The 27443-nt window shown below is 36.4% G+C and overlaps 1 protein-coding gene across 14 annotated transcripts in view; it reads left to right on the top strand.

Annotated features, from left to right (window-relative positions):
• Window positions 1-27443, top strand: part of PKP4 (plakophilin 4) — a 238285-nt gene that overhangs the window by 169545 nt on the left and 41297 nt on the right. For 6 of the 14 annotated variants that reach the window (XM_078451269.1, XM_078451277.1, XM_078451270.1 and 3 more), the window contains 5 exons: window positions 9512-9643; window positions 9754-9944; window positions 12117-12669; window positions 17817-18005; window positions 19973-20192. In XM_078451269.1, coding sequence (XP_078307395.1) covers window positions 9512-9643; window positions 9754-9944; window positions 12117-12669; window positions 17817-18005; window positions 19973-20192 — 1285 coding nt within the window. Of the gene's footprint in view, window positions 1-9511; window positions 9644-9753; window positions 9945-12116; window positions 12670-17816; window positions 18006-19972; window positions 20197-27443 lie in introns of all 14 variants that reach the window. The other 8 variants (XM_078451279.1, XM_078451273.1, XM_078451278.1 and 5 more) reach the window with 6 other exon arrangements.

The following is a 27443-nucleotide window of genomic DNA, read 5'->3' as shown; positions in this document are numbered from 1 at the left end:
TTTCTTTTCATATCTGGGTCAAAACGATCACATACATTTTTCTGTCAACAGAAATGCAACAACCACTACTGGAACAAGCAAACAACAAACTTTTGTTTATCACCATTGGAGGTAATTCGGGTACTAGCACCTCCAGAGGTTCCCAACTTTGTTGTACATTAAAATTGCCTGCGGAACTGTTGAAGTCTGGGGCCCAAAGCAGGCATCAACTTTTTGAATATGCCCTGATGATCACACAGTGCAGTGTGAAAATCACTGCCTTACTCAAAAGTAAATTAATTTAATTACTGGTAATTAAAGAGAAGAATTAAAAGTTTATCCTACTATCCTGTACAGATTATTTTTAGGATAACCAAATAATCCTGGCCATTAATAGCTATCTTAAGGTATCTAAATACGCCAAGGGAATTCCTGCTGATAAATGTAGAAAGAACAATAAAATTAGAAAAATCACCAATTTGCATGCTCTAATGAAATGGTTCAAGCAAAGATTGTCAGTGTATGCAAAAACCACTGTATTTTGATCCTGGCTGCACATTAGAATCATCTTGGGAGTTTTTAAATTCCTAATATCTTAAATATTTAATATTTTAAATCTCTAATATTCAGACCACAGCTTGAATTGGAATCTCTGGGCATGGGACTCAGTCAGTGATAGTTTCTAAACTCTGCACCTACCCCATCCCAGGTGATTGCAGTGTGCAGCCAACATTGGAAACCATTGCACTAGGAGACAGGTTGATGATGAACTTGAAAATATGGAAAGATGGGGCTGCCATCACTTGAATTGGCTGACTGATCTTAGCAACTCTAAGCGTTACAGTATGACAAGATGTAAAGTATACAGCACCATCCATAAAGTATTCTAACCACAAGAGTTTGACCTGAAAGCTGCTAGCTCTAACTTTCTGTTTATAAGACATACTGAGGTTAGAGGATGTTTTAATGCCACCATGATGAAACCTGCACACAAGCTCGGAATGTGGAGCATCCTATGAGTTTGTTGCTATGGTTCCCTCAGTAAGCCAAGAACATGAAAATGAGGGTATGAGAGCCTCTTTTTAGATTTAAGGTACTTAAGTAGCAATCATAGTCCAATGCCATCAGTAAATCTTATTTCAGCCTGACTAGTACAAGCCAACTGAAGAAAGAAATTTTTGAGACATCAGGAAAATTTGACTGTGAACTCATTATATGGTGGAATAAATGTAGTTTTGCGAAGTCCTTATTTTACAGAGCTACATATGGAAGTATTTAGAGTTGAAATGATCTGATGTGAGGGATCTGTTTTAAAATTCTATAATAGTAGAAAAGAAAGATAAATGGAGCATAAAAAGTATGGCATAATGTTGTAACTTAAATTGGGGAGGTGGTTTGTTGATCTCTCTACTTTTATGAAAGTTTGAAAACTTAAATTTTAGAATACTTGAATACAAATTCTTTAAACAAAGGGTTCAGCATACTGTGGGTTAAAGTAGTACATCAAAGTGGCACATGTTAAAGCCAGCCAGCTGTTGGTCATACTCCCAAGGTTAGCTGTGACACAAATGAAACCACTCTGAGGTAGATGAGAGAGTTTCTCGGCCAGTGGATGCTATTTAACATGTATTTCCACATAGTTGGGATTTTGTTAAATGAGTCCTAATTTAAGCAAAATTTTCTGTAAATGCTGGACATCAGCCTTTCTGCTAGTTTAGAACTCTACATTTATCACTGTGTTTGTGTGGATTGTAAGTAATTTCATTGTACATATCTCAGCCACAGACACTTTCACAGCGTAACTAGCCATAAGGCAGTTGCACTGTAAAGATAAAATCACGAAAAACAAAAGAGGGACATTCACTCAAAGGACATAATGAAACATGAAAAATGAATAGCAAAATGTAAAAGACTACTACAAAACACAAAATATTTGAATACATTCAAAATGTGGAAGGTAGAATCATGGAAATACTGACTTTATTTTGTGGGTTGTACCTAAGCATTTGTTTTCAAAGTATTTTGTTGATAGTATTAAACACTTTTTTTTTTTTTTTTTTTTTTGCTTGTTGATGTGTCTCCTCGTTTGGCATCACACTTTTTCTTTTTTCACTAAAATTTCTTTATTAAGAGAGGCATCAGATTTCAAATGCTAGGATGCGTATTTGAAACTGAATTTTGTGTTGTGCTGTGATAAGCCTTGTTTGTTCTTAGCATATTGTCACATGTCTTTTGATAGATGTTCCAAAGTTCTGTGGGAAATGTGGGTGCAAACCTCTGCGCCACGGTACAAACCATTATGAGGGCTACGATTTACGTAATATAAAAATAGGAGTAGTGCATCACTGGAGAAAAGAAACCAAATTGTCAGCCAGTTATTTTTATTTTATTTTTTTTATCTTTTATGGCAAGATTGCCTTATGGCCAATTAAACAGCGAAAATGTTTCTGTTGAAAATGCTTATGGTAAAGTGATCTGCAGGAAAGATACTTACAGTAAAAGTATTGGACATGGTTCATGGATGTGTGGCAACCAGCAAATAAGAGTATTTGCATTTTACTTTAGCAAATAATGTATCTGACCATTCCTACACCATTTACACATAATATATGGGGATGGATTACATACATCCCTCAAAGACTTAAATACAGTGATTTATGACTGTATCAAAATCTCGTATCCAGTTCTAGCCTCTAACCTTTCATGTTTAATATAAATGTATTAAATAAGTATTTAAGTGTTCTCATGCTCTTAGTGATATGTGAAGAAATATTCTGTTAACTACCTAAAATAAAACAAATTATCAAGTTTAAAAGCTCCTTCTTTTCTTTTACCATCTCTGCAACACACAGAGCCATACTTCCTCAGTGAACAGTCATTGCTTTGGGAAATATCAAGGAGGCAGGCTATCATCTGTAACTCCACATTTCATTCTTATGGCAGAAAGTTAGTCTTCATTTAGGTTTATCTTGATAATCTTTACCAAAAAAGATAACCCAATAGAAAATTATAGAAAAACCTAGTTTCAGAAGACCCATTCATTTCTTATGGTAGTGAATATCCTCCTTTACAGATTTGTCTGGGTCTTTTTAAAGAATTTTTTTTTTTAACAGAGGGAATCTATCTTATATCTCCGGCTATCAAATATATCCACTTTTATATTTGGTAACACTTTTTCCCTAAGGAATAAAGTGTGTCCTTGGAAAAATATTTGAATGATTTTGAGCACTTATTTTTCATAGACATTACCGCAAATCCTTTTCTTTTTTCAGCTTTCTCTATAGGAAGCAAGAGGCCCAGGGCCTTTCATGAGTACCTACCTGTAAACTCAGTGTTGGAAATTTGACATGTATGATCTATTTCTTTTCATTCTTACATTTCTAAACTCCTTGTTTTTCTAGTTTTCCTCTTACAGATATAAATTATTTATGGTAAGTATGACACCTGTATTTTAATTCATGCCTAGACAAAAAAATACTTGATAAATACTCATTTTAATATGACTATTTGCAAAAATTCCTTTTTTTTTTTTTTTCTAAAAAATACTTTTAATCATTTTGTATTCCTGAACGGAATTCAGGAATTTTACAATATTATGAACAAAAGATCTCTCTGGTGACATATAAAACTATAAAATACTTTACAGATGTGTCATTATAGAAATTGAAGAACGTGCTTTATACCAGCTTATGTAGATACAAAGTTTGCTTAAACCATGAAATTGAATCTAGACAGATGAGCTTTTACAGTGGCTTTCAAGACAGATTAATTGATGTTTAGAGCAAAGTGTAAAGTGAACTAGAAGATACTTCATTAATGGTTTCTGCTTTCCAAGACTTTTTACTCAACATTTTCTAGGTGAGTAAAATTTTTGGAGTCTTTGTCTTAATGTTTAAAAGATAATATAAGCATGTATAAGACCCAGAAACCTAGATACACTCAAGAACCAGACTAGAAATAGTTTCTGTAAACATGATCTTCTGCCCGTTCTCATAAGTTTTTTACTTCCATTAAAGCCCAGCTTTTAAAGGATATCATATGTGGGTACAGGTACACACACACACACACAGTAATTTATATTTGAGTCAACAAACTCTGGGTATCTGTAATATTCTTAAAATATCAGTCAACATCTATCTATGTCTTCTATAGACCAAAGAATGTTTTTATGATTCATGTTTCCATTGCCCTATTTACATTTTTACTGTGCAACAGTATTCCCCAATGATGTCATTTCCCCCAATAATTGGGTTACCTGCTGTAGAAGTGACTCATGTACATCAAAGAAGTTACTGAAGAGAAGTCTATTCAAGGCCATCATCGGTGTTCTCTTCCAGAATTTGGCCTAGAGCTTTACTTCTTAGCCATAGAAGGCACTGGACTATTTCTACAGCTCTGTGGATAGACTCCTTTCTGAGCCTGTAGCCCTACAGGAAGCCACAGTACCATGGCCAAGTAGGAAGTTGAGTCCCCATAAGACAAAATTTTCTATTCATATTTTTCATAAGGTGTTGCCACTCTGAATATGAAGGCTAACTTCAATTCACAGTCCAGAGTTAGAAAAAAAAGTGAGATACTCCATTCCCTTAGCCGTCAAAAAATCATCTGCATTCATTCTATTAACCATCACAGGAGTCCTGCAAAAACTCATATTACACTATCTTTTATGCAAGGGCAAACCTCTAGACACCATAGCAACTCAGAGCAGGTACAAACAAGGAGATTCTAGCACAAAGTTACAGTATGCTGGACTAAGAAAGACTAGTTACAGGGGTGTATATACTAAAAATCTCCTTACTGATCTCTGGGTTCCTGTTTCCATGGTAATTTTACACCTAGCATAGACCTCTGTTTCATATACTCTAAACAGTAAGACACATAGATTAACAAAGCAGAGGAATTTCAGTAATTTAAGTTCTTTAGTGAGACCTTACCCTGTTTCCTGAGCATATTTTTATGCATACTTGGTGTATATTTTGGACATACATCACAGAAAAGATAATACACTTTGTATTTTCTCTTTCACTGTAAGCTTAATGGGGTGGATAATACATGAGATTTACATAGCCCTACAGCATTATTATCCCTTACCCACTAATATTTTTCCTAGCTGCAACCTTCTACTTTTTCTAGTTAATTGCCTTTTTTTTTTTTTTTTTTTTTTTAGTGATATTGGAGCACTCAGAAGAAATGTAATAGGCAAGAAGGGCCATGTTTCCAATAATCTCCTAGTCGTAAATACAAATGGGAGATTATCTCATTCTACCTTGAAGCTTGTTCAAATTCTACATTTTTAAACATGTATTTTCATGGAAAATGATAATTTCAGGTTTGAAAATGCCCCATAATGTATTTCTGATGTCCCACAAAGCATGTTTGTGAAAAAGTAACACATGTTCTTCAGTACACAGATTAAAGAAATAGCATTGACATTCCGTTTGTCATTTTTGCTCATAAAAATGTCTCAGTTGCATGTTCTGACTGTGCTAAATCACACCATGCCAACTATTTAATTTTAGTTTATAGCAATGAGCATGAAGTGATCCCATCCTGTGAGGCTCTGTAGTTTATCTGGTAAATTTGACTAGTGTCTTCTTTTATTCCACTAGCATGTGTTTTTAAAAGACATTCATTTTAGGCACACCTGGGTGGCTCCTTCGGGTAAGCATCTGGCTTCAGCTCAAGTCATGATCTCCCGGTTCATGAATTTGAGCCCAGCATCAGGCTCCACAATGACAATGCAGAACCTGCTTGGGATTCTGTTGTCTGTCTCTCTGCCCCTCCCCCACTTCCCCTCCCCCCCCAAATAAATAAACTTTTAAAAAGACATTTATTTTAGAGTAAGATTGCACAAATAGTGCATAATTAATAATTTCAAGCCTTACCTGGGTGCCTCCGTGGTTCAGTTGGTTAAGCCTCTGACTCTTGATTTCAGCTCAGGTCATGATCTCTGGGTTTGTGAGATCAGGCTCTGCGCTGACAGCATGGAGCCTGCTTGGAATTCTCTCTCTCCTCTCTACCCCTCCCCCGCACATACGTGAGCTCGCTCCCTCGCTCTCTCTCTCAAAATTAATAAACTTAAAAATATAATAATTTCGAACTTTACCATACTACAATACGAATACTTTATTCAGTAATTAGGAAGTGGGTCTTCTTACCTTAGGTATAACATCTATGCATACATACATTTATATATGTGCATATAATTTGTGAATTATAAGTTTTCAACAAAATAGTAAATAATAGTAAAACTTTGAAAATTATTTAACTTCTAATGATTAAGATGTCAGTATCTTTTTGTCTTTGCATATGTAGATTACATTGGGCTTCATTACAGAAATAGAGAAATAACTGAAGACCTCATTCGTAGTTTAAAATTTGGTTGTTTTGTACTTCATATTAGATTAATCTCATTTATCTATCAACTTCTTAAAACTTACTTAAACATAAAAAATAGGGGTGCTTGGCTGTCTCAGTTGGTGGAGTATGCAGCTCTTGATCTCAAGGTTGTGGGTTCAAGCCCCAAGTTAGGTGTATAGATTACTTAAAAATGAAATCTTTAAAATGAAGTTTATATCCTGTTCTCTAAACCTAATTATTTAGATCTTCAAATTGGATTTGGGGGACACGGGAATTTAGTATTTTAGTACTCTAGTTAGCCATCTCAAAGTCCTTTTCTATATTATATTGTTTGAGGCATTGCATTTCAAAGTATAAGAAATAGGTACTAACATTGAGAGGGTACATGGTTATACTACTTTCAGGGTAATTTTGTTTATTTTGTTTGTTTTTGTATTTTTTTAAGATACTAGTTCTGTTAAGTTTTATTTATTAGGGTGACCAGTATAGAATCCTGTATCTCACCATTTGTGCTTGTTCTATTTAAGATTTATTTTATCTTAACTTATCTTATTTTTAGAGAAAGTGGGGATGAGGGGCAGGGAGAGAGAGAGATAAAATCCCAAGCAGGCCCCATGCTCAGCTCAGAGCCTGACGTAGGGCCAGATCCCACAACCCTGGGATCATGACCTGAGCTGAAATCAAGAGACGCTCAACCTACTGAGCTGTCCAAGTGCCCCAAGATTATTTTAAATAGCTTCTCTTAAAGAGTTTAATGAGCGCAATTGTTTGCCACATGGTTTGTGAGAAAATGTTCTGGGTGAGGAGACACAATTGCTGAGGTACAGATTTGTAGGGTGCCTCTTTCTCTTTTCCTATTTAAATAATAGCTCCTAATAGTTTTTTAAAAATGAAGAGGCATACATGGAACTCTAATGGGTTTTGGTTTCCATGGTGATAAGTTCTCCGATCCTGACACTGCATGCCACCTAGTGTTTCCAAGCCAAAAGCTTTCATGTATTGGCGTCCCACGTTTTATCTCGTACTAAACCTGAAGCTAAGAACTATCTAAACCTCTCTTCCTTTTGAAAAACGGTACCCTTTCCATGTATGAGAAGTCTTGGAGCTACCGCAGGGGTGCTTCCATGTCTGCTGCCGTTTCGTATTCAATGTCTCTGGGCTTCATTTGGACGAACAAAGCCCCGGTGGACTGCAGCACAGCCCTGCCTTCAGGCCGACCCTTGCATTGCTATTCCCAGGCACTCCAGTTCTACAGAAAACTCTAGTAGCCTAGCAAACTACATATTTTACTCAGTCCTGCGTAAAATTCCGTCAAGAAGTGCTATATAAGAGCGTGTGGAACCCTGGAACTTGTAACGCAAGACTTACAAATGAAGCAGATCACTCTTCAGGATCATCAGCCTGCCGGAGACTCAGATCATGTTTCAGTGTGTACCAGGGAAACCATACACAATCTGTAATCTTTATTGAAATTCCAAGCTTAAGAATTCAGAACCGTCACAGAACTCTACCACCTAGAAATGTCCTGTCAAATAATAAATCAGGAGACAGGTCGTTAAAAGCCTATATTAAGAATGTCAGTGAATCTTTCTGGAGGCTAAGAAACAAAACCTTGGATTGAATTCAGCGTCGAGCTAAAGGTTTAGAATGCAGTGGGGCTCCCGGCTCTCCTATAAACCTTGTATTTGCTTTCCAAACTAGCTTGATCAGCAGTTCCTAAAAGTTTCACTTCGCTTTACATAGATAAACTTTATTGAACATTTTAAAGCTGCAGCACTATGCCAGGCATGAATCAGCATTCAGTAAAGAGAAGTTGTTCTTCTTACTAGGAATTTGTTTGTTCCACACATATTTACTGGGCACCTACTGAGTGGAATGTACCATCCTAGGCACTGAGGAAGTAACAGTAAACATACCAGACGAGAGTCCCTGATCATGCTGAGCTTATGTTCTAGGGGAGGGAGGTATAAGTGTAGTAAAGAAGGGGCAAGTTGGCCTCCTGTGGTAAGATATTACTTCCTTAAGGAAATTTTTCTGAAGCTACTTTTCCCCAGGCACTCCCTCTCTTTCTCTCTTACACACACACCTGTCTTTTCACATAGCTGCATAGTTAGGGCCTTAAAAAATAGCTAAAGGAAGAAAGTCAGAAAGGAAAAACAAATGAAGACATTGAAATCCTTAGGACTCTGTGTTGGACTCGGAGTGTGATACAGACTTCATATAAATCTTTGAAGAGATAGTGAAGCCGGCATTCCTGGAAAAAATGTTTACTAGCAACCTGAGAGTTAAATTTGAGGAAAGACAGAGTTGTGAAGATAATCATAACATGGGCTAATATATTTTGAAGGTAATGGAGAAAAGAGGTCATATATGAATGGAAATGGGGACAGGCAGTGTAATTATACCACCTCGATTTGTATGCTGTAGCATACAAAAAAAGGCAGGAATAGGGAAGGAGGTAAATAGTTTTGTTTTTAAGTTCAAGATGGCACAATGGTACAGTTGGAAGGAAAATAAGATCATGGAAGAGACTGATTTGGCTAGAGAAAACAAGGATCAGGTTAGATTTGTCTGTATTCGTTTGGAAAGAGACTACATACAAGTAAGATAAGCAAATGGATAAAAAATTAAAGTTTCCATCATTTGTAAATCTGAAAACTCCATACTGAGTTCCACTGATTTTAGATAACATGAAATATGACAGAAAAGCCTAGTTCTACCTTCAGAGGTTTCATTACCAAACTCAGTAATGTGAACACCATGCAAGTTTTTATTTCAAAAGTTTGGAGGTATGGAGGACCTTTTATTAAACACTTGGCTACTGTTCTGAGTTTGTTAGTCCTCTTGGAGGACTCACCTGAGTGGTGAGTTTTCCAAGGAGGAACGAGGAACAAGGTCAGTTTTCAGATTTTAATTTAACATAGTTTGTAAGTTCACTTGGGGTGGTAATCAGGATGAACAACTTTCATGAAATTTAGGAAAACATATTAATAAAACGGGTATATGGAACACTTCCATATAGAAAAGAGTAAATCACTGTGCAGTTTACAATGAAAATACTCTTTTATTAACATATAGATTATAAGAAGGTACAAATATCTGAACCTTTTTTTAGCAAGTTTTTATGTAATACTGTCATTAGATTTCGCTGTTTAAACTTCTCTTCTTACAGATGTGCCAAATACTGGTGTAAACAAACCTAGAGTTTCTGACGCTGTCCATCCCAACAACTATCTCATCAGGACAGAGCCAGAACAAGGGACCCTCTACTCACCAGAGCAGACATCTCTCCATGAAAGTGAGGGTCTGTTGTATTATCTTTTAAGTATTTGATTTGGTTTTCATATACGCTTTTTGAAAATGAGCATCCGAAGTGTAAAGTAAAGGTGTTTCCTGCTGGTTTCATTCCTGCAGGATCATTGGGTAACTCAAGAAGTTCAACACAAATGAATTCTTATTCTGACAGTGGATACCAGGAAGCAGGGAGTTTCCATAACAGCCAGAATTTGAGTAAAGCAGATAATAGACCACAGCATTCATTTCTAGGATCAACTAATAACCATTTGGTGAGGAATTCAAGAGCTGAAGGACAAACACTGGTTCAGGTAAGCCAAGAACATCAAGATCCTAGTGACGAAATAACCCCCCTAATTGAATATCTGTCATAAGTATTCTTTCTGGATTGATTTTATAGAATGGACAAAGTAGCGAAATCAATTTAACGTTATTAGAGTCTGTGATAGTAAAAAGAACATTTAGGAATTATTAGCTTGTATCAGTAAATTCTAATAAATTCCAGATATAGGAGAGTAATTCTTCTAGAGGAAGCAAGTTTGGCATGAGAGGAAGAATATTGGTGGGGTGGGGGGAGTATTAGAAAACTAGGTAGAATGTTGCAGTGCCTTAGGTATTATGCGTTTCTAAAAATACTAGAGCTACAATATGTTCTAAAGAGTCCTAGAGGGTAGAACACTATTCCCACACCTGAATAAAATGGCACTGGCCTGTTGTAATCAAAATGCTTTGCCTTCATCTTTGGAATTGTTCCCTGAAATCACATTTATTTGCTAGAATATAGATACTCTTGCCTATAGAAAGTTGTTTAGAAGTGTAGGCATTCTGTTAAGTTAGGGTTTTCTCACTTGTTTGTCAAAAAAAGATTGCCTGTGTATGTACTTGTAAAACCTCCTTAGCTCCCGTATTCACTGCCACTTCACGGACTTCGATCCACCAGCATGTACCAAAATTCATGGAAGCAGTAGGATCCTGAGTGGTAGTAACCAGCGGGGATAACAGTCTGTCGAAGTACCCAGTGATTTCTCTGGAACTGAAAAATGCCAAGATAATCAAGAAGTTAGGCAGACACTAATCCTCTCATAATGTTGTAGAGGAAGCCCTGAAGGTAACACTACCATGGGCCAGGCTTCCCAGTGCCAAAGGAGAAACAGGAGAGGACTTTGGCACTTTGGCTCAACAGTTTAGAAGAGATTTTTAAGTATTGAGAAACATCTCTATATGAAAACAAACGAAAATAGAGTGCATGTTATTTTTTTCTTCTCCAATCATCATATTCCTAGTGCATGAGGGATGCTTTGATGGGAAAGTGTGAGAAGCTTTAGACTGTTTACAGGAGTTAATCGGCTTAGGTGAATTTTTATGTCAGCTGGTTTGAAGTCACACTTTTGAATAATAATTATCTTAACTACAGACATTTGTTCATCTCCCTAGAAGTGGTCATGTTACCTCTTTTTTCTTTTCTTTTCTTTTTTTTTAACTTAAGGTAAGTTGATTTTGTTCCTAGAGCTGAAGAGTTAGGTTGCAAGGGGGCAACCTGTGCAACTGAGCTGTCCCTTGAGAATAGATACACAGAGGAGTGCTTTGGACCCCAGGCCCTATCCAGACATTCATTTATTCCACATTTGATCACATTCCTTTCATTAATGGGGCCAACCCATAAGGACAAAAAAATTATAGACACTCCTCTAGCTACATTTAGATTGGTACATTCAAATTTTGTTTTGCTTTACACAAATGCCTTACCATGGCCAAAAAAATTGACTCACAGGGAACAAAATAAATACATTGATCCAGTGACGCTTTACACTTGCAATACAGCATTTTTTTAATTGTGTACAGTGTACTGATTCAACAATTCTGTATATTACTCTGTGCCCATCATTATAAGTGTTTCCCTAATTCCCTTTATCTATTTCATCCATCCCCCCATCCACCTCCCCTCTGGCAACTCCCAGTTTGTTCTCTGTATTTAAGGATCTGGTTTTTTATTCCTCTGTTTCTTTTTTCTTTGTTTCTTCATTTGTTTTCTTTCTTAAATTCCACATGTGAGTGAAATCATATGGTATTTGTCTTTCTCTAACTTACTCCACTTAGCATTATACCCTCTAGGTCCATCCATGTTGTTGTAAATGGCAATGTAACATTTATCTGTTGTGAAAATGCATAGGCAAGAGGGTAAAAAATATAAAGACAAAGGAAAAAGGAATATTAAGTATCTTCAGATCTCTCGTTATTAACTGATTCTGAGGGGGAAAAAGTTAGAGGTTAAACTACCAAAAAAAAAAAAGTAGACCAAGAGAAGCACAATAAGGACAAATTAATATCCAGCTCTAAAGCATAAAAAGGAAAGAAACTTAGACGCCTAAAATGAGCAGTGAATTCATGTTCTGTAGTGAGCTATGTGCATTTTGTTCTGTAATGACAGTGGACACAAAACCCTGGATAAACCCGTTCTCTTTTTTCCCCCCCCCTTTCATCAGCCATCAGTAGCCAATCGGGCCATGAGAAGAGTTAGTTCAGTTCCATCTAGAGCACAGTCTCCTTCTTATGTTATCAGCACAGGCGTGTCTCCTTCAAGGGGGTCACTGAGAACTTCTCTGGGTAGTGGATTTGGCTCTCCATCAGTGACAGACTCCCGACCACTGAACCCCAGTGCATATTCCTCAACCACATTACCTGCTCAGCGGGCAGCATCTCCATACTCTGCACAGAGACCTGCGTCCCCAACAGCTGTACGTCGGATTGGGTCAGTCACCTCCCGGCAGACCTCCAATCCCAACGGACCAACCCCTCAGTACCAAACCACCGCCAGAGTAGGGTCCCCGTTGACCCTGATGGATGCACAGACTCGAGTAGCTTCCCCATCCCAAGGCCAGGTGGGGTCGTCGTCCCCCAAACGCTCAGGGATGACTGCCGTACCACAACATCTGGGACCTTCACTGCAAAGGACTGTTCACGACATGGAACAATTTGGACAGCAGCAGTATGAAATTTACGAAAGGATGGTTCCACCTCGGCCAGACAGCCTGACAGGTGAGTTCAAGGTGACAGCACTACATAAAGCCCGGTGAGGAAATCTTCTGTGCAGTCGTCACCGAAACAGAGCATGATAAAGTGGAAAAAGCTTATAGTTTTATCTCAAAATTTATACTGCTGACTTCAGGCTGACTTGTCTTTCAGGCTCTATAATTCTTAATGCATGAAACTATATATACATTTATATCAACCAGAAATCTTTTGCAATGAATGCATTTTCCCCCTCCCAATATTAGGATATAAAAAGTACTTTTTTTGCATTTAGAAACATTGATTGGAATTCTAAGCTGTTTGTTGGGGTTTGTGGGGGGTTGCTTGTTTTTTTTTTTTTTTTTAATGAAAAATTGTTCACCAGGTAGGCCTACCTATATCCAAACCTCTAAGTTATGTTAAAAAATGGTATCAGAATATCTCTTGAAATATTTAGCTTTTTTAAAAGAAATGCTTTAATGATACAGAATATGGATTTTTCTCACCTACTGCCTTGATTTTAGCATCCCAGTGGGAAATGCACAAAGCTCTTATGATTACCTTCAAATGCCATTCGGATTAAGTCAGAAAGACACCAGCAAGGTGCCTGATATTATAGCCATTTCCTCCAGGGTATTTTCATGGAGGGTTTCCCACCTAATGTATAGGCATTGTTCTTTTTATCAAAATGAAATTTATCCTTAGTTAGTGTTTTAAAATACATTTTTAACATGTACAGAATGGTAAAAAAAAAAAATTAAAGAATGTGTGTTTACATATGTATGTATTACAGATGTATTACATATGTATTTACATATGTATGTATTACAGATCACTGTGTTTTATACTGATGGGATTCTATTATATATTTATATATTGTATATATCTTATACCATGTAAATATGTATAATATATATGTATATCTTCTTTTTTAATATGTCTGAGAGCTCCATTCTGCCAATAGATGCCTAGGACCCTATTTTTATAGATGTGTTATAATTTATTTTATCTCTTCCTTATTAACATTTAGGTTTTTTCATATTTAGGCATTAGAGACAACAATGTAACGTGTATGTAGCTAGTTCTGTATTGGTCTTGCATATTTGCACATAGATACTAAGATAACTGTGGGATCCATTTCTTGAAGTAGAATTGCTAGATCAAACTAGGTGCTTATTTGTTCTTAAAGAAATACTATCCTACCTCGTGCCTTCCAGGGAAGTTGCACAGATTTCTATTTCCACCAATAGGTTTAAGCATATCTGTTCTCCTAAAGCTTCACTAGCACTGCATATTGTCAGAGTGCCTCATCTTTGCCAATGTCGTAGATTAAAAGCTGTACCTCATTGTTTTAAGTGCCCTTTATCGAGTTATGACTGATGTTGAAGATTTTACATGTTTATCAGCCTTTTTATTTCTTTTCTCCAAACCGCAAGTTTAGGTTTTTTGTCTATTTTTAACTTATGAAAGCTTTTTATACTTGAAGTAAATTAGCTTCTAGTAATATACTTCTCGGGTATTTTTTCTATTTTGTAACTTGTCTTTTGACTTTGTTTTTGGTATTTTTTATTTATAGAAGTTTTTAATATTTTGTATAGCAAAATTAATATCATTTCCTTATGGCTTCTGGGAAAGGTATTTTCTAGTTGAATAATTTTGCATGAAGAATTCATATTGAACTAGATTTTGAGCTCAAAAGAAATTCCTAGTGGAGAAACCACCTCTTTTTCATTCAGTCATCAGAGGAGTGTACTTGACTTAGATATTTTCTGGCCTGCCTCTGAAAGTATGCAGCAAAGTGAGGTAGGAATCATTTATGAAATTCTGTCTCCCAAGGAAACCTTAAAAGATAAATAGTTCTGAGGATTTCTGTATTCCCCCCAGTGTACGTATAGAATAGCTATGCAGAAATCTATGTTTGCCGTAGAGTGAAGTGGAAACCCAGGAAGGAAGTGAGCACATCAATTACTGTCTCTATGTTTAACCCTGAGAGGGATGATCTTCTTTGGTCTACAAAGCCTGTCTTCTGCCATCACAGGTGAAATTAGACTTTATGTTTAGAGCTAGCCTATCACAGATTTTTTGCCCTAATCTACTACAGTCTTTAAAAGAAGCAAAGGGTGTCCTTATAAAGGTTCTAGGAAAGCTCTGCCTTCCCATTGTCTCCTGCCTGCTTATTCTGAATGTGGATCCTAATTTGTGAATTCCTTTCTTTCATTCTTACTTCCAAAAGCCATGTGCTTATCATGATATTTATTATGGTTCTTGATCTCAAAGGATTAATAACCTGTTAATTGATAAGCCTGAAGCAATATTTTCTAGTAGATTCAGACACTTGGATATTTGGTGATCATAATTTAAGTGATGATACAATATGTGTATAAATTACTTCCTACAACAGAAAAATATCTCTGCCCTAAAATACTCATTTCAGTAAAATCATAGCATGTCAAGAAAAATTTTGAGAATATAAATACTATTTGGGAGATAAATTTATGTTTATTTGCAATGTCTTAAATATAAAGATTTTAAATCAAAGGGAATATGTCATTGTAATAGGTAAACTAATGTGTATTTGTGGAATTGCAAATAGAAACTATTGGTTAGATAAATAATTTTGTAGATCAGCATTTTCCATTATTTGGAGGGGGAGATAAGGTTATAAAAAATTTGCATAAATGCTTCTGGAAAAGTTATTTCTAATAACAGTTATGGAACATATTTACTTATCTTGCAGTTTAAAAGACACTAAGTTACAGTGGACTTTCTACACTTAATCATTTTACTTAATCTATGGAGGCTATGTAATTTTATAATTTTTTAAATGTAAATCTGTAAGACTGTGTGTTTTGTTTGCATGCATGAGCAGGTGAACAAAATTAGTAGCCATCACTGTTACGTTACTCACAAAGATTATGTTACTCACGAAATAAAAGCCTTAGAATTATAGTGAAATGAACATTTATAAATGAAATGTTCATTTCACTATAATTCTAAGGCTTTTATTTCCCATTTCAGTCTGTCACATATAGCAATTTCATCTCACTAATAATCTTATAACAAGTGAATAGTTGCTGGATACTTTTTATGGTTCTCAACAAGCTCATTTGGTTTCCTTTCCCATGAAATTATAGTAAATACTTGCAAATATTTATAAATCATATCATATAGCATGGTTTCCAGTGAAGAATCCAGCCAGATTCTTGCATAGTGAGAATATAACATTCTGATTATGTGCAAAATGCTTTGTTTGAGGGCATGGCTGTTCAGCCAACTTCATGAGCATTCATTGCTCAGCTTGTTTGTGCCCAAGTATTGAGTGATCTACAGAGTATCACAGCAAATCACAAGTATTTGTGGCTTTATTGAGTGTTAAAATAGCACCTTGTATTGAAAAGATTACCAAGGACCAGGTACATTTACCTGCCCACTTTATATCACCATTAACAAATGCAATGCCTGCACTTTCATTCAAAATGCATCCCATAAAGAAATGGAGCTTATCCTCTGCTAAGAAGAATGAGAAATCTGCCAGTGAATGAAAAGCTGAAATCTCCAAATGAGAACTTTACGATAACAATCATGGTATCATCTTTAGAGTTACATTGGCTTCCATGGACCCCTGGTGGGCTAAACTTGCCCTTTAATTCTGGGTGAACGCAGAGGGCTCTATCGAGTTCCAGATCTCTCGCACCACGTCTTATTGAACCCGGAGGGTTCACTGTGTCCAGTGTTGGGTTCCTCTCAGCCCTACCAGGAGGTAGTTTTCTGATGGGGATGAATCACATTTCCTTTTGGGCTCTCAGTTTCCTTGGTTTTGAAATGAAGTTTGGCTGGAGAATCTCCCAATTACATAATTGTTTAAGCCTCTGATCGTCATTTTGGCAAGTGGAGAGCAGTAGCTAATGCCCACATTGGTTCATTTAGTTTCTTACCATGTCACCTTGCTGTCCAGGGTAGGTAATAATCATTCATTTCAGGAGCTCTACGTATTAAACTTTCTTGCCACTCCTCACTAAGCAACATTATCACTCATACTCAGGCCCATTTGCTTTTTGTTGTGATATGATTAACTGAGCTAATAGGATATGAATGAACCTATCTTTTTGTAATTAGTTACTGTGTTAATTATTTGCAATCTTTTTAAAAGGAAGTAAGTGCTGACTTCAGATATGTTTGTGCTTTCTCTTACTCATATTTGGAATGTAACCTTAGTTACTATTCTTACCAAGTGACAGATTTTCCTTACTAGTGATGACAGATCACAAACTTCTGAGCATCCTAATATAGAATGTACTAATTCACTTTCTTTAAGCAAATAAAATGTTTGAGTTTGAACTGTACTTTTTTTTATCACAAATCCCATGTGTAAACTTTGGTTATTAGCAATTTGAATGAAAGAATATTTCAAATGATCTAATGTTAATGTACTAACTTTGTATTTTTCCTTTGCACTAGAAAGAAGGTAAACAAGAATCTGGTATGTGGGTTCCTGCAAAAACAGCTATGTTTGTTTTTTTTAAAAAGGAAAAATACAGTGATAACAAATAGTAAAATAATACCTCATAATACTAAATAAATGTTATTGCTTCATTGATAATATTCCAAATTTTGTAACATAAAGTTTCATGTTTTACTGAAAAATCATGGGTGAATTGAGAGATATATTTCAGAAGTGTTCTTGAATCTCAGCCTTCACTAAGCACTATTACATAGGCATTGTCTTAGATGTTGAGGTTTAAAGAGGCGTGGGACATGGTGGGCCCTGCCCCCAAAGAGATGGTTGTCCAGTTCTGCAGAGCAGGAAAAGAGAATGACATGAACCATTGTTTTTATGTTTTAACTGTGAAAATCATGTAACCACAGAAGAGGGCATTCTCTCTTTGGTCACCACCATAAAATAGCTTACAGTTGGGGAATGAATTTCAGAGTATCAAACCACACAATAATTTTTTCTTACAAAATTTACCTTTATTTTGCTGCCAAGAGAAAGTTTAACTCAAAAAAATGTATATAACATCCCTTTCATAGCTGGCATCCTTCTCTTGTAAAGTTCACCAGGTCTAGTGTTTAGTCTTAACATCGGGTCCTATTGGTTAGATCCTATTAATTAAGTCTTTTAACCTCTCCACAATTTTCTCAATTTCTTAATGATGTAATTTTCCTGCCTCTAGGCTTACGGAGTTCCTACGCTAGTCAGCACAGCCAGCTTGGGCAAGACCTTCGTTCAGCTGTGTCTCCTGACTTGCACATCACTCCTATATATGAGGGGAGGACCTACTACAGCCCCGTGTACCGCAGCCCAAACCACGGGACCGTGGAGCTCCAAGGATCACAGACAGCATTGTATCGCACAGGCTCAGGTGGGTCTTAGTGCTGTTTAGCTGGTTTTCCCAAATGCAATGCCCAAGAGCAGACGGATTTTATTGAGATTGGTACCCTGTTAGAATGAAATCATGTTGCCCATTCAGTTGTCAGATAAGCAGCTATCACAGTAGATCAATAAACAGTACAACACAAGTTCATGTTGTACCTATTTATAGGTGATATATTTTCACCTTAGTCTAATCAATGCAGTGTTTAGTTTGCAGTGATTAGTTTGTTAATTCACAAATAACTTTGTAGAGCTACACGTATGACTCTCCTTGCATTAGAAACATGTTAGATACAGAAAGGAAAACCTGAGTTGGAATATTTCTTGTGGTTTTTGTTGCCTGGAATATGTATTTACAGAAGATTCCTTTATGAGTTATTTGGCTATCTTTATTTCAGCATGTATGTATCCCAAGTGTATTTGGTATTACTCCTCTTCAGATACTAGATTTCCTCTGAATGTCTACATGTGGAATGTGAACATGTAGACCGAGTCCTCATGATGGACTCAGTCTGAGGCAGAATACAGTAGCTGCATTTATAAAAACAGGGATGAGTGCATCACACCCTTGCACCCCCACTCTCACATTTATGCCATCCCATATTGGCTGACAGAGCAGAAGCTATGGCCCGTGGCCAAGTGAGCTGCCAGATTGTGCTGCCAGCCTGGTTCATGGAATCCCAAGAGGCCTTTTCTTCTCTTTTTTTTTTTTTTTTTTAAGAGATAGTGCATCTGTGGACATGCCCACAAATGAACATGCCCACAATGATAACACATCAAGGCACCATTCTAGGCTGCATGCCTCCCAGAATACCAAGAGGGAGACGACTATATTTGAATTGGTTCTTTGCCAAAAACTGACAGTTTGGTTTACTGCAGGATTTTTCTTCTAATAGAATGTACCGATTTTTAATAGATATCAGTCAAGAAATATTTCACTTGTTATGTTCTCTAAATTAAGGAATTTTTTTAAAGTTCTAATTGGCTTTTTTAAATGATTAGTGATTCAGCCTCCTGTCTAGAAATAGAGGGGAACTCCTCCCGAGGAATTTCTTTCATAGCATTAAGAAACAAACAATGTTATTAAAATCTTTTAATTGGGAGAAGAACATGTCTGCAATTATTGGAGAAATAGCTTCTGTAATAATTAAGAAAGAAATGTTATATGCAGTGTACAATACCTCTATATATAGCCTCATGCAAAAATTTAAGAGGGTACCTAGAGAAGAATTTGATGTATCAGCCTTCTTACGAAATAAATTTTCCAATATTATCAAAATCCAAAGTTCTATAAATAAAATGTGTATCCAAATAAGTAACCTGTGTACACTAAGTGTTCAGTTTGACCATCTCAATTATCTACAGGTTTGAATAATTGCTTTTTATTGCTAAGTAAAATTATGGCATTTTGCCATTTATTTCTTGGAATAGTTTAATTCTTTTCCTATATCTCTCTTGCACTTTTTTTTTTTTCTTTAAGTTTAGTATTTTGAGAGACAGAGGGAGGGAGAGAATCCCAAGCAGGCTTCGTGCTGTCAGCACAGAGCCGCATGTAGGGCTCCATCCCACGAACTATGCAATCGTGGCCTGAGCCGAAATTAAGTTGGATACTCAACCAACTGAGCCACCCAGGCGCCGCCCCTTGCTTGCATTTTTGTTACAAAATCTTATTAAACATAGTAAGATCAATCATGTAGGCAGATTTATAGTTTTATTTTTGCTCTTTTCTGTTAATAAAATTGACATAGTTTGTGTATATTAAAGATCTAAGTGCCTTCTTTAGCCTTGATAAGCTAGATTGGTAAAACCTAAAATCTACATTGGAAATACTAGTAAAAATCTATACAGCAATTTACATAATTGTTAGACTATAATCTTTCTTAAAAATAGTTTTCCTTGGAAAAGTACCACCTTGTGGGAAGTATACTAATCTTTTGAAAAATGTTGACTTTCTAGTAGGTGTTGGAAATCTGCAAAGGACATCCAGCCAGCGAAGCACCCTTACATACCAAAGAAATAATTATGCTCTGAACACAACAGCTACCTACGCGGAGCCCTACAGGCCAATACAATACCGAGTGCAAGAGTGCAATTATAACAGGCTTCAGCACGCAGCGCCAGCTGATGATGGCACCACAAGATCCCCGTCGATAGACAGCATTCAGAAAGACCCCAGGCAAGTACTGGTTATGAATCTCCAGGATGCTACAGTATCACAGGCATCAGTGGTTCCTTCAGTCTGACTTTTTTTCAAGTTGCCAAGTCTATGATACTATCAGTTAACTCCTAATCTCTAGTATTTCCAGTTGTATTTTAGCACTGTAGGTCACTGAAGTTAATTTCATCTTAAAGATCGATTCCTTCTTTTGATGCCTTAACAAGTTAGAGAATGCACACACTATCTGCGGCACTCATCACTGAAGTGCTTCACCAGGAACACTCCCTGGGTTAGCCTCTTTGTCTGAATTATATATACGCATGATTTTAAAGGATCATTTTACCCAATTTCCTTAATCCTGACTGACTTTTTAGATAAGGGCTTCCGAAAAAAAATGTATGGTGTTTTAAACTAGAAAAGACCAGTGTTGTGTACATTTTGAATCCTACTGGTCAGTGCTGTGTTGTGCTTTTATTGACTAGGTCCTTTGAAAAGCTTTCTGCCATTTAGGAGAAAGTAGTTTACAAGACATTCTCATATCACATAAGCAAAAAATATTTGGCCAGTAATACATGTTTCTTCCTTTTCATTTTATTTGGCCATGTAGAAAGAATGTTTTATTAAGATAAGTATGACTCATTTACTACTTGATTGATTTTGAAAAGTAGTCTCATCTTTAATGAAAGCCACTTAAAATATTTAGGAAATAAAAAAGATTATTTAGAAACTGAAAGAATTTTAATTTCTAAAAGAATGGAATTATCACTAAATTTTAAGCAGCTTGAGTGTTATATTAAGGTATATATTAATTAGCAAGATTTCATTCACTCTTCGCCCACAAATTGTTGTTTCACTGGAAAATTGTTATAATTATCAATTCATTTTTAGCAACCTACCAACTTATTCTAGTGAACGTGAATTAAAAATGTGAATGAGATTTTGGTCATTTAAACAAAATAACTAAAGGTACTCTTGAGTTGAGTGGGAGCCCACTGCTTCACTAAAACCACTCCACTCTGACTCTTTTGCCTAAAATTCTTTATAGTTCACACATGTATTTGGTTCTACTAGTCCATGTCCTTGTCATTTTAAGGGTTTTAAAATAACTTGTCTTACAGTACCTTCAATATAATTGACTCACAAATTTTTTCACACGATTCCATTTTTTTAAATCCTCAAAATGCCAAAATACTAAGACACCCTAATAGATGTGGAATTTCCCAAAAGGGTTTTGAACTGTACGCAATTTAGACCTTACCTCGGCTGAACCTGCAGAGAAAAAGAACAGTTATCCGGAAAGACAGTGAAGTGTGATTAGAGCTTTGAGCTTAATAGGTGTCCCTGAAGATTTCAGTTTTGACCTCTGCTACGAGTTGATTCATGATAAATAAGGATTTCATGTATGATAATACACTTCAGCTATTCATAGTATGATAATTTTGTAGTCTAATGCATAAAACTGTTACGGCTAGCTTTGATTATGTGAAACTTAACTGATAATGCATTTTGTAACATGAATAAATGATTATTTTATAATAAATGCATTTATTCTCGATGAAACTGGAATCCAGGTGAATTTGAAGTTTAAATATTCAAACCAAAGTACAAAGCTCATGACAGCTTTTAATTTTTAGTTTTGAAAATAGCAAACTTGAAGTGATTTCTATTCACTTGTAAGCCCACATTCTTTACCATTAATGCTGTATTATAATTAGCCTGAAAACTTTCTTATAGGACTGGAGAAGTTATTAATATTTTCCATATAAATGGAAATCTGTGGGGTTTTTTAATAGTTGTTGAGTGTGGAAGCAAAATTTATTAGTAATATAAGTGACACATCTAGAAGTAGTAACAAAAATTCTTCCTATGGAAAGCGATAGCAACATAAACAATAATAGCATTCATGGTGTTCCTTTTAAGCAGGACTTAATCTGTGCTGTTCAGCAGAATAATACCATGTACAATCCCTTTGACCTTTATGTTGTCAAATATTTTACTTCTACACACATAATAAAACCCATAATATAGTATTATTTCTACTGTAAATAGTCAATTGTGTTTTAAAGAAATTAAGGGAACAAATGTCTTTATATTTACTGTATGTTTACCAAATATAGTTCTCATCCTATGTATTCTTCCTACAAATTCCAGTTTCCATCTCTACCCATTTCCCTTCATCTAAGCACTTCCTTTAGCCTTTCTTGTGTTGCGTGTCTGCTAGCAGCATATTCTGCCAGTTTTAATTTATCTGAAAATATTATTATTTCATTCATTTTTTTGTTTATTTTTATTTACCTTTATTATTTTATAAAATATTACAGTATTATCATTTTTATATGAGTATTTTTGGGTTGTAGAATGAATCACCTGAGTTTCCATTATTTCTTTTTTTTTTTTATTATAACTTACTGTCAAATTGGTTTCCATACAACTATTTCATTCATTTTTAAAGGATATTTTTGCTAGGTATAAAATTCAGGATTGACAGGTATGGGTTTTTCCTTTCAGTACTTTAAAAAGATGTCATTCATTGTCTTCAGCCGCGATTGTTTCTGATGAGAAATCAGACGTTATTCGTATCGTTCTTCTCTTTATGTAATGTATCTTCTCTCTTGGCTGCCTCTCAGGTTTTTCTCTTTATCTTTGACTTTCAGCAGTTTTATTCTGACAGGCCTACCTATGGTTTTTTTGGGTTTTTTTTTTTGTTTTTTTTTTTTTTTTTTTACATTTAACCTGCTTGGGATTCATTGAGATTCTTTGAATATTGGCTGGTGATTTTTATCAAAACTAGGACATTTTTAACCATAATTGCTTTAAATATTTTTTTTCTGCCCCAAACTCATTCTCCTCTCCTTCTGGAGTAACTTGACATTATTGTACTACATGCTCGTACTCTTATTAAAGCTCTGTGTATATCTTAAAATAGTTTTTCTCTGTATTCTTCACACTGGATATTTTTTGTTGATCTATCTTCATATTTACTGCCTTTTCTTCTGTAGTCTCCACAATCTGTTGGTAAGCCCATCCAGTGAATTATTTCAGATACTTGAATTTGGTAGGGTTTTTTAATAGTTTCCATGTCTCTAAACACATTTCTTCATCTATTCACTCCCTGTATACATCTTTTCCTTTCCATCTTTGAGCACATCTATAATGACCTTTTAGAGTCCTCTGATAATTCCAACATCTGGGTTTGCTCTGGGTCTATTATTGGGGTTGGTTGGTTTTGTTTTGTTTACATCTTCATAGGTCACATTTCTGTTTCTTCTTATACCTAGCAGTTTTAAATCATATGCTAACTTTTGTGGATGATACATTGTAGGGACTCTGTATTACGTTGTGACCTGTTAGGATTCTGAGTTTTGTTGTGGCAGATAACTAAATTACTGACAGATGCTTTTGATCCTGTCAAGATTGGTTCTGTTCTTCTGAGAAGGGTCTGTTCAGATTTGTTTTAGTCCTAGCATATGCTTCCACTCTTTGGTGTAGTTCTTTGTGGAAATTAAATGCTGAGGTAATCAGGAAGGTTTACAGTCTGACTGGGCTGGAAGTTCATAGTCACTGGCCTATGCTCAGCTCTGTCCTGCAACGCTACCCCATCCGACCTACGCATGTGTCATGGACATGTACGGTCCAGCATTCAGTTAAAGACTTGTGAGTAATCCTCCTATAGACTTGTAGAATCTCTTCTACATAGTTCCCAGTTCCCTGCCCCTCAAATTCCAACCATTTTCAATTCTCACTTCTCTCCCTCAGCTCACTAAGTCCATCATTGCTCCACTTCATGGGCCCAGCTTCCTATGTCATGATGCAAAAAAATGCCCTCAGGCAGAAAGCCAGGGAATATGGGGCTGCTATGATGGTTCCTGTCTCTCAGGAACTCGAAATTATGTGCTTTTTTCCCTGCCTGTTTTGGCATTGGTAGTATTCTTAATGTCTGTTAAGAATTAAGTCATTAAGTCGGTCCCCCAAGATTACATTCTTGTGTTATGTGTTGTCCAGGACCTAAAAACACTTCCTTCATACATACATTTCATAGTTGTGTTTTGTGAAAAGGCCAAGTCCAGGATCAGTTATTCTATGATGGCTGAAAACAGAAGTCTGGGCTTAGATTGTAATGAAGCAAATCCTGGCAGACATTGATGCCATCCAACCAGCCCATGAATTGATAGCAGTGTTTCCAGGGTAAATTTCTGCTGAAAATCAGGGTTGGAATTGATGCCAACCAAGCCTAACTGCCCATCTCCAGCTGGAGTCTGGCCCTCATGGTACCCAGTGATGCCAGAAAATCTTGACCATATCTGTGCCACTTAAAGAGGACAAAAATGTGTATTTGTTATGATTGTGAGTCATCAAGGAAAAATTAAATCACACTCCTTGCACTCTGTTAATTAGAGCACAGATTTACAGAACAGGCTTTGGACAGATTTTGACCAGAAATAGTTAACATAGCTTCAATATATAAAAGGGAATTTATTATAGAGAGTGACCCTGTTTAGTTCCTTTTTCAGGGCTGATGAATATTAACAAAACATCCATATCATAATTAAAAGGAAAATATTTTAATATACACCATCACAATTTAATCATCACAGCCAACCTAAGAAGAAGGTACAACTGATAGTTGTTTTATTCCTATTATACAGATGTAGTGCTCCAAAGTAGTAGTGCTCCAAACAACTAAGTGCTTTTCAAAATCACATAGTAAATGAAGGACCTAGGACCTCAACATAGGCAGTCTAACTCCAAATTGTGTGCTTTTTTTCCTGCCTCTTTTGGCATTGGTGGTATTCTTAATGTCTATTAAGAATTAAGTCATTGGGGCACCTGGGCGGCTCAGTCAGTTAGGCGTCCGACTTCGGCTCATGATCTTGCGGTCCGCAAGTTCGAGCCCCGCGTCGGGCTCTGTGCTGACAGCTCAGAGCCTGGAGCCTGTTTCAGATTCTGTGTCTCCCTCTCTCTCTGACCCTCCCCCGTTCATGCTCTGTCTCTCTCTGTCTCAAAAATAAATAAACGTTAAAAAACAAAACAAAACAAAAAAAAAGAATTAAGTCACTAAGTCTGTAGCCCAAGACAGAATCTCCCTCTTACCCTTGGCTTCAGTTTTCAAAAAAAATCATCTGGCTGCTATGCAAAGAGTAGATGGGGTAAGGGAGTGATATTTGAAACAGAGCACATAGGAGACTATTAGATGGGCCAGGCAAGGCAAAGAGAATGGATGGGTTGGGCTTATATGAAATAGTTCAGAGATAGTCAATAAAGTTTGCTGATAGGTTGGACAAGAAGAATACAGGAAAGAGAGAAGTCAAGGATGGCTCTATTTTGTTTTGAGCAAATGTGTGGATAGTCTTCTTGCCACTAATATTTTCTGAGTCTAATACGTTCTCTATTTGGCCACCAGAGTTTTCTTCTTTATAAATGTGACCTTATATATGTTACATTCTCTCACTCTTCTGCTTCACAACCTCTGCTTTCTGTTCCTTATGTGTGGAGGCAACATACAGACTACCTGAGTGGGTTTCACCCACCTCTATCACTTATTACTAATCTCAGGTTCCTTACCTCTATCAAATGTTATTGAGTAGTGCCTATGTCATATGGCAATAGTCAAGGTAAATGAGATAATGCATATAAAGCTCTTGACACAGTGCCTGACACAGGTAAACTCATTGAATAAGACATTGTTGCATGTACAGAGTCTTGTACACCAAACCACGTCTCATTCAGTGCTTGTATCTCTCTGACACCTGCTATGGCACTATTCATTTGAACGGGTGGTGTGTATGTGTGTGCAGGTTTAGGTTGCCCCTTGTAGTGGACAAGCAAGTTAATACATAGAGCGCTCCCAGACCAAGAGAGACTCTAGGCCTTAATAACTGGGCAATAGAAGGATCACTGGGTTGTTAATTTAAAGATTTTTTTTTTAGAGTTTATTATAAACAGCATTCATTTTACTCATTTTGTATAATAGTTCATTCTGCAATCAAAGTCCACTAATTTGTTGCTTTGTGAACCATTCCTTTTTTTTCCTAATGTTTTTAATGTTTATCTTTGAGAGAGAGATGGGGGTGCACGATTGGAGGAAGGGCAGAGAGAGAGGGAGACCCAGAATCTGAAACAAGCTTCTGGCTCTCAGCTGTCAGCACAGAGCCCGACACAGGGCTCAAACCCATGAACTGTGAGGTCATGACCTGAGCCAAATTTGGACGCTTAACCTACTGAGCCACCCAGGTGCCCCATGTGAACCAATTCTAAGAAGTTGGTCTCTATATGTTATAAGCATGAATGCACATTTAAAAAGGATCCTAAACAGTGAGCCAATCAGTTGACATCCAAATTCCAACAATGTGATGTTATCTGAAAAAGCAGAGTATAAGTGTACGTGCTTAGTGTGACTGTATACTCACTCTACAAGAAGTGGGATAGCATACCGTCTCTGAAAGTAGAGTGTTCTGTTGACTAGCTGAGTGACTTTAGGCAAGATGCTTAGCCTCTCTGTCTCAACCTCAGTATCTATGTGGTTGCAATAAGAATAAATGAATTAATGGGGTGGCTGGGGGGCTCAGTCTGTTGAGTGTCCAACTCCTGATTTCAGCTCAGGTCATATGATGATCCCAGGGTCGTGGGATCAAGCCCTGCATTGGGCTCTGCACTGAGCATGGACCCTGTTGAAGATTCTCCTCTCTCTCTTTCTCCCAACCTCTCCCCCAGTACTCCTCCCCTGCTCGCTCACATGCACACTCAAATTTAAAAAAAAAATTTTTAATTGAAATTTAAAAAATGGTGGTTCCATTAAAAAAAAAAGAATAAATGAATTCATATATATAAAATGCCTAGAATAGTGCCTGGCACAGAATAAGTACTCATGAAATACGAAGTGCTATTTAAATATAATCCATTTCTTTGAAAAAATTCTGTATGCACACGTGCACATTTTTATATATGTATTAGGGAAAAAAAGACCAACAGGAAATGTAAGCAGTGGTTTTCTCTGGTTATAGGATTACCGAAAAAAAATATTTTTTTTATAAATTTCTATACTTCTTATAATTGAGAGCAACCATAAATATTATATTAAGTTCTTTAAAAATCATCAGGCCCACATTACTTGCGATTTCCCAGCTGACACCAGTTCTGCCTATTCCCAGCAGCTTTCTTTCTCTCTGCTCAGACATGACTTCTCACCTGACTAAAGTGCACTTGTTTACCTGAGCCTCACACCTGCAAATTTCTGACATAGGTAGAAAGGCATAAAATTAGAATGGAAGA

This window comes from Panthera onca, chromosome C1 (genome assembly GCF_046562875.1).
Source record: "Panthera onca isolate mPanOnc1 chromosome C1, mPanOnc1 haplotype 2, whole genome shotgun sequence".
In the NCBI taxonomy this organism is placed as follows: Eukaryota; Metazoa; Chordata; class Mammalia; order Carnivora; family Felidae; genus Panthera; species Panthera onca.
The sequence above is the reverse complement of the archived record's forward strand: the minus strand, read 5'-3'. Positions and strand labels throughout refer to the sequence as shown.